At 38.6% G+C, this 13386-nt stretch overlaps 1 protein-coding gene across 1 annotated transcript in view; it reads right to left on the reverse strand.

Annotated features, from left to right (window-relative positions):
• Positions 1–299: 299 nt before the first annotated feature.
• GPBP1L1 (GC-rich promoter binding protein 1 like 1) overlaps positions 300–13386 on the reverse strand; it is a 56557-nt gene continuing 43470 nt past the window's right edge. The window contains exons 8-12 of the mRNA XM_036892949.2: positions 4610–4750; positions 3987–4145; positions 2778–2902; positions 2024–2126; positions 300–1167 (exon numbers count right to left, since the gene is read on the reverse strand). Of these exons, the coding sequence (XP_036748844.1) occupies positions 1015–1167; positions 2024–2126; positions 2778–2902; positions 3987–4145; positions 4610–4750 (681 nt within the window). The 3' untranslated portion in view covers positions 300–1014. The remainder of the gene's footprint in view (positions 1168–2023; positions 2127–2777; positions 2903–3986; positions 4146–4609; positions 4751–13386) is intronic.

Consider the following 13386-nt stretch of genomic DNA (forward strand, 5'->3'; position numbering starts at 1 on the left):
CTATTGGTCACCTAGGCAGCACTGGCTCAAATCCTTTCCCGTATGTTCTTACTAGTAGGAAAATTGAGGCATAGACCTTCCTTAAAATATGCACTTTGGTAAATACATGGGCAGTGAGATACAGTTTTAGAAAGGAAACTTGGGTTTCTGATTTTCTTACTGGTAATTTATTGCACAGGTTTTTCTGCATCAAAAATTTATCTGCCAAAAGGAGAAAAAGGTGTGTCTGATTTCAGATTTCCTGAAAAAGAATCTACATTTCTTAGAAGTATAAACAAAAAAAAAGCTAGACAATCCAAACTGATGCAAAATATTTATTCCAAGTTAGTTATTTTATGCAGTAGTTTCCCCCCTTGACAGACTTGTGATAACCACCTTTTAAATCTGTAAATAATGTTATCAAAATAATCTTAATCTTTGAAATCTCACAAAAATTTATATTTTACAACCACCCTGAATATCAAGGCTGCAAGAATAACACATTTCCTATATCCAAATATTTTACAGCTGTACCCAAAAAAGAAAAAAAAAAAAGAAAGAAAACCACATAGGCTTGGTTAAAGGGCTAATGTTACCCGAGCAGCCAAAAATAAAATAAAATATCCAAATTATTAGCATTAATTTAATACAATTATAATTTCAATAGTCACTTTGTCATTGACAATGATTGCTTGAGCACAGGGGTGAGTGCCCCCAAGGGCTGGTAGTAGAAGCTGCGCCGCAGACCAGCGTCTCCTCTCTGCACTGCTGGCTTCCACCTGTGCATCGCCCCATATACTGTGTGCGTGCACGTGTACTTTAGGAGTCTTTCCCACCACACAAACTTCTATTAAGCAGATCAACAGGGAACAAACAACAAAAGCAGAACAAGCCAATTGCTCTCTCTGGGATATGATTATTTCCCTTGTGCATGAAGTTTACAACAACGTAAGAAAAGGAAAAGAATGATTTCTTGTATATTCCCTAAACACACAAGCTGAATTTACTGGGTCAGATTTGTGAGCATTTATATGCCTACTTCCAGGCATCGTCATCTGATGTTTCACTGCTACTGGTTTCTGTGTCTGAGTCCTCAAACTCTGCTTTACAAGTGCTTCTCCAAGGGGAGAAAAGGCTGGAACAGCGGCTCTGCAAGAAGCCATTCTTCCCAAAGCCGTTTCTTCTCAGCTGCAGTTAGTATTGGAAAGAAAACAAACAGAAAACCATCATTAACTATGCTGGCCCACAGGACCTGGGGAAGGCCAGGCCTCAATTCAATTCCAGACAGAATGTAGAGAGGGGCCCTCCTAAGAGAGCCAAGATTTCTTATAGCAGTGCTTTCCAAACTCTCCTGTGCAAATGAATCATTGAAGGATATTTTTCAAATGGAGGTTCTGATTCAGTCCCTAGTTCTCTTAAGTTCGCAGATTATGACAATGATCCAGGGAACAGTTCTGAGTAGCAAAGTCTTTATTTACTCAGCCTGTACTTTCTAGGACTTAACAAATGTTATTTATACTTTAAATGTATACCACCAGAACATAAGCTCCACGAGATCTGCAGAGACCCCATTTGTCTTGTTCACTACGATAAACCCTAGGATCTGGCAGTGTTTTACTCAGAGAAAGAATTTAAGCTTTTGCTGGATAAAACAGGATATTTGGTTTTCTGGCTCTGCCCAGAGTATCAGAGGGAAACCACAGGGCTGGAAGCAGGGAGGGTGAGCCTGCTTCCCTAGAGACAAAGGGCTCAGGCCCTAACTTTGGAACAGAAGCCTTGTGCTTTTGACAAGGGATGGAAAAACATACCAGTTTCAGAGATCTGGTAACAGCTGATGTGGTTTTTATAGCCACTGCTGGAGATGCCTATTGCCTAGGCAGCAGGGAGATGCTCCTCTGTTTCTACTACGGCAACTCACATTATTTTCTTTGTTAAGGTCCTTCTCTCACACTAAATGGGCAGGAGGGGGTCCCTAGAGCAGTACTGTTCTGACTCCTTTCCCTTCTGATTTTTAACTGGTCTCCAGGAAGGGGTGATGACATACCTGCTCTGTCTTCATGTGGAACTCTCTAAGCTCATCCTCTGTGAGAGGGAGGCAGTTCTCATCATTTTCGGGATACTCCTGCCATCCCATTGCTCTCAGTAACCTGGTGGAGGAAGGTTGAGAACAGGAAGCTAAACATCTTTAAGTGTAAAGGGGAAGACCACAACTTCCCAGTGACAACGTTCCTGCCCAGGGGCAATGGTACCCACTTGCTTATTAGGGAGGAAACTTGGGTTTTTCTTTCCTCTCTGCTATGGTATAAGCTTGAGTTATGGCTACTTAGGTGCTTATAACTAACTGGGGGGAAGGAGAGTGATCTCTCTAGTTGCTCTTTCCAGCGCATAAGGGCTATAGAGAAAACACAGTAGAAGCAGAATATAAAGATGGCACAAAGGAAAGAGCCCAATTGCAAGGGCCCTCCCTGTCCCACAGACAGAACAGAGAAAGGAATCTCACTTTTGTCTCCACATGTACCTACGTTCTCATTCAATTTCATGGCACTGCAGGCTCCTTTAAAAATCTCATGATCTTGCTGCCCTCTGAAGGTCCTCTGGATAGGAGCCTCCTTCAGGGAGGCACTGCCTCCTACGTGCTCCAACAACTGGCTGCTCTGTGTTCAAGGCCCTCACATTTAAAGAACAAGCTCTACACTTTGGGGTCTGTAAAGGAATACCCACTGGGCAACTCGCCGACCTGGGGTACACACAGAATGTGTTATGGTCTCCCCATACGGTAGGCCTGATCTGATCCTCACCTGTGCTCTGCTTCCAGAGAGTGTGACAGCACCTCCCCTTCCTCCTCCACAGGGAGAGCAAGGCCATTCTGATGACAGCCTTCCCCTCCATTTTCCTTTGGTTCAGGTGTGCTGTGGTCCTCCAGCTGCAACACAGGACGACATACTTGGTTTACGGGCCATGTGGCAAGACAAGCGAGCTACAAGATGAAGGAGTTAGCGCCCAGGAGGGTGCTTGCCAGAAGACAAGCTCAGCCTAAAGGTTTTCTCCATTTCACAGTGAAGACTTGCTCACCCTGCTAAGACTTCCAAAGGATACCAACTGGCCACCGTCTTAACTTCAGGCTGAATTAGCTACAGCAGAAGCCACTAGATGCCTGTGCAGTATCAATTCTCTTTTCTTCCTTACTGATTTCGACTAAGAAACCAATGCTTTCAGCGTTAAGTTCACTTTCCTAAATTCCCTTGGAGCTAGAAGTGACCATCTGAGAACTGGCCAATGAAGTGGAAGTGGAAATTGCATGCTGCAGCTTTTTAGAAAGCATTTAAAAAAGGGACAGACATCCCTTTTTAGGGGTTTGGTTCTGTCCTTTCCCTAACTAGAATGTAGGTGGGAAGCCTGGAGACGCGTAACTATCCCAGTCCAAGGTGACCAAAAGTTAGTTTCCTGATAATATAGTGAGCAGCTATAACCTCCTGGACTGTGCCCTCTAACCTTCCTGTTGGAGGATACAAAACTCGTTTTACAGTTCTCTGTTTGTCAGATTTTCTTATATTGCAATGAAATATAACTCTAACAAAAGCTTCTGTAATTCACTGACTTCCTACAGTGCCATCAATTCCAGACAGAAGCAGTGCCCTTTTTAAGAACGAGTCCCAAGGCAAACATCCCTGAAATAAGGCCTAACCTGCAATTGGCCGAACAAAGGATTAAATTCACTTTACCACAGGCTGTTACTCCTACCCACAGATCTCTGTACACTAAAAACAACTTCTGCCACATCTTTCTTCCTTAAGAAAAGCACATATATATTTTTTTATTAAGGTGTTATTGATATACACTCTCATGAATGTTTCACATGAAAAACAAAGTGGCTACTACATTCACCTGTATTATCAAGTACCCACCCATACCCCACTGCAGTCACTGTCCATCAGTGTAGAAGAGGCCACAGATAAGCACATATATTCTTAACACCTGTTTTGCCCAGAAAAACCCTATGCTCTTACCTCCTCCAGCTTGTCACAGTCCCTGTTCTCTGAGAAGTCTCCAATCCGGTCATCCTTCAGAGTCTTCAGGAACTCACTCTTCCTGTCTGTAGTTCGGCGGGTCAGCTTGGTCAGACGAGAGGAGCTGATCTCAATTGGAGGAGTAGTGCTGGAGGGACTCTGGGCAAACACCACAAACAGTTTGCTCTTGACAGCAAAGAGTATGAACTGGGGCTCTCTGGGTCACTCTGCATGGTACTTAGCTCCAGGATCTGGTAGTCTATTATTTATCCCTCGTCTTGTACCAAAAATAAACTACCCTTTTCATTTAAGCAACTTCAGCTTTGCAAATTTTTCAGGTAAGACTGCACAGCTTAGAGTACCTCTTTGATCTTTCTACAGACACCAGCATAATGCCAGCCTAACATAGGCTGACTCTGGCCTACCACAGAGCAACTACCCCAACCAGCTACTGCTCATCTTTGAATGCTACAGGGAATCATCGATGGAAAAAATGACTCCGAGCTAAGCACAGCTACGAAGGAAATGGAGCCAGAGGTGTACATGTCACACTGCACATCTCTGAGTAAGTAAATGGGAACTGGGAAATTTAGAAAAGACTGCTCAGCTTTATCCTCACTTACCTCTTTGGGAGAGCTTAAAACTGCTCCACCAGCCAGTATTACTGGTTTGGTAACAGAGATTGGACTGGTAAAAGCAGACTCCCGGCTAGAAGAAAGGGATCCTGATTTGTGTTCCATTCTGTTAGCCTTCCATGCACTGGGCTACATGGGAAGAAAGAAACATCAGAACAAAGCATGCGGACAGCAGCTCAGCTGTGAATCATTAAGCAGAGTGAACTGTTCCGTGGGAATCTAAGTTCCCACAGCTTCCTGTCTCAACATGTTTGGGAGGTATGCAACCTCTTTGAGAGGTTAGGCCCTTTAAGGAAAAGGGAACCAGAAGAGCCATGGGATATTAATAGGTGTTTCTCAAAAAGAGATGTGCAGTGGAGAGAGCCTTGGTATGACCTCAAACAAACCTGGTTTAAGGATCCTGACACTTTATTAGTTGTGTTAAGTTATACGACATAATTCTCTACATTCTTAGACTAGAGGAGTAAATGTTGTATATAAAATGCCTAAGGGAAGGTCTTGGAACACAGTAAGATGCTGTCAACAAATAGCAGTTCTCTCTCCTTGGCCATTTCAAATATACCTGTATCTATGAGGACGCTGTGGATCATCTCCAGACAAAGGAGTACAGTTATTTTCTGTATGTCTCCCTATTAGACAACAAACTCTTCAAGATCTTGTGCACACTAGTGCCACAGATTTTTGTACAGAGATGCTCAATGTTTAATAACTTGTTTGTTGAACACCTAGAGAAACATGAATGAATGGATAAATCCCTACCTGTACACTAGTCATCTCACCTCCTTCCTCTAACATTTCACATTAAAGATACTTGAACCATTCTCATCAACTTTTCCACAGTTATTCCAGCTTCCCAGGCAATTTCCCTTCCTCTAATTTGCTTCCTGCCATGTACCAACACCACCTCCCTTCTCTGCCTGCTTTAATCACCTTGGTTAAGGGTTCAGTACCTTTTTACAAGGACAGTAAGAGTGGCCTTTTTTTCTACTTTCATTCTTCACTCAACAGTCCTACACCATAGGGTTATAATAATCTTAAACCGTGTCATGACTTACTCTCGCCACTTCCTTAGTCTCAAAAGATTTGAGATCCTTGAGGATATGACATTGCCTGATTTTTTTTTTACTTAAAAAAAATTTTTTTTATCAAATGTACATCACAGTGGTTCAACAGTCCATGATGACCTCCCCTCCACCCCGACCCCCCACCCCTTCCTTGGTAATCACTAGTCACTTCTCAGTGTCTATGAGTTTAGTGCTGTTCTGTTCCTTCTGTTTTGCTTTGTTTTTATACTCCACAAATAAGTGAAATCATACAGTATTCGCCTTTCTTTGCCTGGCTTATTTTCACTGAGCACAATACTCTCTAGATCCAGCCATGTTGTTGCAAATGGCAGGATTTTTTCTTTTTATGGCTGAGTAATATTCCATTGTGTATCTGTATACCTTCTTTATCCATTCATCTATTGATGGACACTTAGGTTGCTTCCATATCTTAGATATTGCAAACAGTATGGCAATAAACAGGGGTGAATATCTCTTGAATTAGGGATTTTGTTTTCTTTGGGTAATTCCTAGGACTGCAATTACTAGGTCAAATGTTATTTCTATTTTTAGTTATTGAGGAACCTCCATACTACTTTTCACAGTGGTTGCCCCAATTTACAGTCCCACCAACAGTGTAGGCAGGTACCTATTTCTCCGCATCCTTGCCAGCATTTGTCATTTCTTTTCTTTTGGATAGTAGCCATTCTAACTGGTATGAGGTGTTACTCATTGTGTTTTAATTTGCATTTCCCCAATGATTAACAATGTGGAGCATCTTTTCATGTGCCTGTTGGCCATCTGAATTTCTTCTTTGGAGAAGTGTCTATTCAGATCCTCTGCCCATTTTTTGATCGGGCTATTGGTTTTTTGGGTGTTGAGGCATATGAGTTGTTTATAGATTTTAGATGTTATTTCTATCAGATTAAGTCATTTACAAATATATTCTCCCATACTGTAGGGTGCCTTTTTGTTCTCCAAATGTGTCCTTTGTTGTACAGAAGCTTATTTTTTGTTTCCCTTGCCTGAGGGGAGGTGTTCAGGAAAAAACTGCTTATGTTTATAGTCAATAGATTTTTGTCTCCGTTTTAAGAGTTTTATGATTTCATGACTTACATTCAGGTTGTTGATCCATTTTGAGTTTGCTTTTGTGTATGGAGTTAGACAATAATCTAGTTTCATTCTTTTACAGGTAGCTGTCCAGTTTTGCCAATACCAGTTGTTGAAGAGGCGGTCTTTTCTCCATTGTATATTCATAGCTCCTTAATATCATATATTAATTGATGATACATGTGTGGGTATCTGGGATCTCAATTCTGTTTCATTAATTTATGGGGTCTGTTCTTGTGCCATTACCAAATTGTTCTAGTTACTGTAGCTTGTAGTAGAGCTTCAAGTCAGAGAGAATAATAGCCCCAGCTTTGTTCTTCTTTCTCAGGATTGTTTTGGCTATTTTTGGTCTTTTGTGGTTCCATGTGAATTTTAGATTTGTTCTACTTAATTGAAGAATGCTGTTGGTGTTTTAATAGGGATTGCACTGAATCCATAAATTGCTTTGGGCAGGATGGCCATTTTGACAATATTAATTCTTCCTATCTGTAAGCATGTAACAGATTTCCATTCTAGGTGTCTTTTTAAAATTCTCTCATGAGTGTCTTGTAGTTTTCAGAGTATAGGTCTTTCGCTTCCTCAGGTTTATGCCTATTTTATTCTTTTTGATGCAATTGTAAATGGAGTTGTTTTCCTGATTTCTCTTCCTGCTAGTTCGCTGTTAGTATACAACAGATTAGGAATGCTACAGATTTCTGTGTATTAATTTTGTATCCTGCAACTTTGCTGAATTGGTATTAGTTCTAGTAGTTTTGGAGTGGATTCTTTAGGGTTTTCTATGTATAGTATCATGTCATCTCTAAATAGGGAGAGTTTAACTTCTTCCTTTTATCTCTTTGTGTTGTCTGATTGCTGTGGCTAGGACCTTCAGCACTATGTTGAATAAAAGTGGGGAGAGTGGGCAACCTTGTCTTGTTCCCGATCTTAGAGGAAAAGGTTTTAGCTTTTCACTATTAATCATGATGTTGTTTGGTTTTGTCATATATGGTGGCCTTTATTAAGTTGAGGTACATACCCTCTATACCCATTTTGTGTTGAGAGTTTTTATCATGAATGGATGTTGAATTCTGTCAAATGCTTTTTCCAGCATCTATTGAGATCATCGTGTGGTTTTTAACTATCATTTTGTTGATGTGGTGTATATTGATGGATTTACGAATACTGTACCATTCTTGCATCCCTGGAATAAATTCCACTTGGTTATGATGGATGAACTTGATATATTTTTGGAAGATTTTTTGCATCTGTGTTCATCAGGAATATTGGTCTGTTATTTTCTTTTTTTGTGCTGTCTTTTCTGGCTTTGGTATTAGAGTGATGCTGGCCTCGTGGAATGAGTTTGGAATATTTCATCCTCTTCTACTTTTTGAAATACTTTAAGAAGTACGTGTGCTAACTCTTCTTTAAATGACAGAATTTGGCAGTGAAACCATCTGGCATTGGAGTTTTGTTTTTTGCTTCTAATTCAATTTCATTGCTGGTATTTGGTCTGTTCAGTTTTTCTGTTTCTTCCTGGGTCAGTCTTGGAAGGTTTTATTTTTTTAGGAAGTTGTCCAATTTATTGGCATATAATTTTTCATAGTATTCTGTAATAATTCTTTGTACTTCTGCAGTATGCATTATAATTATTCCCTTAGTTTGATTCTCTGTGTGTGTATGCTTTTTCTTGATAAGTCTGGACAGAGGTTTATCTATTTTGTTTATTTTCTCAAAGTACCAGCTCCTGATTTCACTGATTTTTTTCTAATTTTATTCTTCTCTATTTCTGCTGTGATCTTTATTAGTCCCTCCTTCTACTGACTTTATTTCATTTGTTCTTTTTTTTCTAGTTAGTGATTAATTTAGACTGATTATTTGGGATTGTTGTTTCTTGAAGTACGCCTGTATTGCTATGTACTTTCCTCTCTGAACTGCCTTCGCTGCATCCCACAGATTTCAAGCTGTTGTTTTTTTGTTTTCCTTTGTCTCTGTGTATTGCTTGATATTTTAATTTGTTCACTGATCCACTGATTATTTGAAAGCATGTTGTTTAGTCTCCATGTGTTTTCTTTGTTCTTTTTTGTTTTCTTTGTGTAATTTATTTCTAGTTTCATAATACCATTGTGGTCTGAAAAAGCTGCTTGATACAATTTCAATCTTTTTAAATTTATGGAGGCTCTTCTTGTGGCGTACTATCTATTCTGGAGAGTGTTCCATGTACACTTGAGAAAAATGTCTATCCTGCTGCTTTTGGTGGAGTGTTCCATAGGTATGTTAAGTCCATTTGATCTAATGTATTGTTCAGTGCTTCTGTTTCCCTGTTTTCTGTCTGGTTGATCTATTGATGTGAGTGTTGTGTTAAAGTCTCCTAAAACGAATGTGTTGTAATCTGTGTTTGTTTTACATATTTAGGTGCTATGTTGGGTGCATAGATATTTATAATGGTTTTGTCCTCGTTACCATTATGTAATGTCCTTCCTTGTCTCTTGTTACTTTCTTTGTTTTGAAATCAACTTTGTCTGATATAACTACTGCTACTCCTGCTTTTTCTCTATTATTTGCATGTTTTTCCATCCCTTCACTTTTAGTCGGTGTTATGTCTTTGGGCCTGAAATGAGTCTCTTGTAGGCAGCATATAGATGTATATCTTTTGATTAGTGCATTCAGTCCATTTACATTTAAGGTGATTACCGACAGATATGTACTTATTGTCATTTTATTGTATTTTTTAAAATTTCTTCTCTATTCCTTTCTTCCTCTCTTATATTCTTCTTTCATTATTGTTAGTTTTCTTTATTGTAATTGGATTTTTAAAAATTTATTTACTTCTGTGTGTATTTATTGTAGGCTTTAGTTCAAGGATAGCTTCTTTACTATATAATAGTCTATCCTAAATTGCTGATTACTCTGTTTCAACTACAATCTAAAAGTACTCTTCCCCTTCTTCTTCTTCATCCTTCTCATTTTCCTTATTAGATGTCGTAATCTGCACTTTTTGTGTATCCCTTGACTGATTTTGTATGTAGTTGATTCTGCTTCTTTTGTTTTAATTTCATACTTGCTTGGTAATTAATTGGTCTACTACCTTTACTGTAGGTTTATTTTCACTGGTGAAAGCTATTTAGCTTTAGGGTCATTTCCATCTACAGCAATCCCTTTACCATACCATGTAAGACTGGTTTAGTGGTAGTGAATTGAACTTTTATTTGGAAATTCTTTAATCCCTGCTTCAAATTTAAATGATAGTCTCACTGGGTAGAGAATTCTTGGTTGGAGGTCATTCTATTTCAGTACAAAAAATATATCATTCCACTCCCTTCTGGCCTGAAGAGTTTGTGTTGAGAAGTCTGCTGATAGCTCATCAGGTTATCTTTATTCTCTCTCTGGCTGCTTTCAACACTGTCTCCTTATCCTTGGTCTTTTCCATTTTAATTATTATATATCTTGGTGTTGTCTTGCTGGGGTTCCTTTTGTTAGGGCAATCTCTGTGCTTCTGCACTTCCATGACCCAAGTGTCTTTTTCCTTCCCCAGACTGGGGAAGTTTTGAATATTTATTTCCTTAAAGAGACTTTCTATCCCTTTGTTTTTCTTCTTCTGGTACCCAGATTATGCAAACATTGTTTTGTTTGCTCACATACCTCTCTTATTCTTTCATTTCTAGAGAACCTTCTGTTCCTCAGCTTTTTTCCTATTCTCTAATTTCTATTTCATTTACATTTTCCTGTACATGATCTAATCTACTTTTAAATCCCTCCACTGTGTGTTTCATTTCAGATACTGTAGTCTTCAGCTCTGAGTGGCTCTTTTTCAGGTTTTCTATTTCACTGTTGAAGTCTTTGAATCCTTGAATACTTTTCTGTAAATCCACAAGCATGTTTATGACTTTTATTTCGAAATCTTTATCAAGAAGGTTGGTGATCTCTGTTTCATTTAGCCCTCTTTCTGGAGTTCTGTCTTGTAGTTTTGATTGGATCAAATTCCTCTGCCTGCTCACTTTGTCAGGGATGGGTTCCTGTGTTTCTTCCTTTGTATTAGATGTCTCTGCTATTCTTTCTGGTCTTTTTCTGTGTGGTCCTCTCTTCTTCCTCAGGTGAAGGGGGTCTGTCTGCAGTCTAGTTGCATTTGCTCTATTTCCCTCTTTTATGTGTTTTTGGGAGGAGGTTTCCATCTTGCCTTCCTATTCCACCATCTTTAATCTGATAATCCCCACCCTACCGATTCTCTATAGTCTAAAACAATGCTTGCTGACATTTTAAATGGATTAACACATATGAAAACTCTACTATTAAGGAGTAGAACAAGGTGTGCTGATAGCCACAAATATTATCACTTCCTACTCTATGCCAGTTTTAAGTAATTTGTTAAATTTCTTATTTACTCCTCACAAAAAATGTAACAGGTAGGTACTATCACCTTCATTTTATAGATGATGGAATCAATATTTAAAACTTAAGAAAGCTGCTCAAGGTCCTGTCACAAAGAAGGTGCAGAATGGTATCTGTCTACTCCAAAGTCCTGCTGCTTATTTCCATGCTACACTGTTTCTTTTATAGAAGTTGCTCATTTGACTTAAATTCACATTCTTTCCCTTCCACATCAGAGGAACAAGTATGCCAAACCCTTTGCAGAATTCCACTTCTTAGTTTATCCCCCACTCATTTCTTCTGGAGCTACAACCCTTTAATGATATTTTTCAAGTATATTTCAAGTCCCCCCCTCCACCACCAGAGCTTCTATCAATAGATTTTCTCCATCTTTTCATTTAATTTTACCACCACCTATATTCTACCTCCCTTTACTGTCACGTCTCAAAGGTGCCACCTCCTCCACTTCCATCCACATAGTTCCAGAATTCCTGAAATCTCATTTCAGTCCTATACAATTCTCATAAAACTTCAACTCTTAAGTTCACTGAAAACCTTTCCAACTGCTTAGGATCAAAAACTTTTTTTTCAGTTATTTTACTCAACTTGTCAAATAGCAGTTGACCAGTATTAACAACCCTAGCCACTATCTTCAATTTCCCTACTAGATTTCTGTGATAGCATACCATTTTTTAATGTCTGAATTATAATTTCAAGTCCTGTTATTTTCTCCAATTTATGAAACATTAAATATTTCTCCCAAGTTTTATCTTCCCATTCTTTATTCTTCTATCTTCTTCCCTTAGAGATTTTACCTACACTGAAAGTTTCATTCATTACCACTAGGATAATGGCACTCAGTCCTAATATTTCTCGTGTTACCAGGAATAATTGAAATGGTCATTCACTATCACTCAAATATGCCCAGTGTCTTCTGGTTTCAGAACTTTTATTTAACCACCTCTTCTCTTATGATTTGCAAAACTTTCCAGACTGTTTTCTGCCTACCCAAAACTGGACCACCCTCCAAAGATCAGTTCAAATGACGGTTTTTCAGTAAAATTTTCCTTGATGGTCATAGTCTGAACTGATCCTGCTCCTCTGAATTGTATGACTAGTGTTTAATTAATTTACTTATTCCAAATCTGTTTAGAATTTATTAGGACCTGTTACTGTATTTCATAGAAAATCAAACAACTAGATTATATATTGTCATCCCAATTAGACTTTCAGCTTCTGAGGCGCATGACCAATGTACTTCTTCATATTACTCGTGAACATCAAATACAGTGCTTACACTCTCAAAATTAAGTGAATCAATGCTTACTGGTTTTTCTCTCAATAACACAGATTAATTTGTTTGTGAATTCTGATTAATTCCTTAAAGTGGCTGGAGTTCATTCAAGCAATTGCAATTACTAAATGCTCTTGTGAAGGTGCTAGGGATACAAACAGGAAAAGGACCCAAACCTGCCCTTAAGGAGATTACAAGTGAAGAAATAAATAGATGCAGTAGAGTGTTATGGATATTGTGATAACAGAATGCTATTCAACTATAGAGATATAAGCATTAGATGTGATAGAAAAGGATTCAGAGGGACGATGACATTAACTTGAAGGATGAATAATTCCTTAGGTAAGAGAAAGAAAGGGCAGTAAAATGTAAATGATGGATTGTGCTTACCAGGCTATGAAGAATTATACATGCTACTGCTAATGAGTTTGGATACTGTATTATAATATCAGGGGTTACAACCTACGCTATCTGGGCCAAATCTGGTCCAACGCCTGTTTTTATGTGGTCTACGAACTAATAGTATTTTTTTTACATTTTCTAAGGGGATGCAGGGAAGGGAAGAAAAGAAAATTTAACAAACATGCTATGTTATATGTGACCAAGAACACAAAGTATTTATTATCTGCCCCTTTACAGAAATAGTTCACGAAACCCTGCTACAGATAGTTTGGAATCACTGAAGGGATTTAGGAAAGGAAGTGATACAGAGAGATAAGGAAGTAGAAGGAGTAGAAGGGTACACTACAATAGTAAATGTAAGATGGCACAGGAATAGAGGGAAGCATCATAGAAAGAATAACTGACAGAATTGCTTGGTAACAGCAAATTTTTACTGAAAACGGTTTTTGAGAAAGCAGTTTATGAGATGAATTGAAGCTAATGAGTATGAGAGAATCCAGTTGGGAGAGCACTAGAGTGTTTGGAGACAAGAGTAAAATATTATACATGTAACAGGTACTTAATGACTATCT

This window comes from Manis pentadactyla, chromosome 4 (assembly GCF_030020395.1).
Source record: "Manis pentadactyla isolate mManPen7 chromosome 4, mManPen7.hap1, whole genome shotgun sequence".
In the NCBI taxonomy this organism is placed as follows: Eukaryota; Metazoa; Chordata; class Mammalia; order Pholidota; family Manidae; genus Manis; species Manis pentadactyla.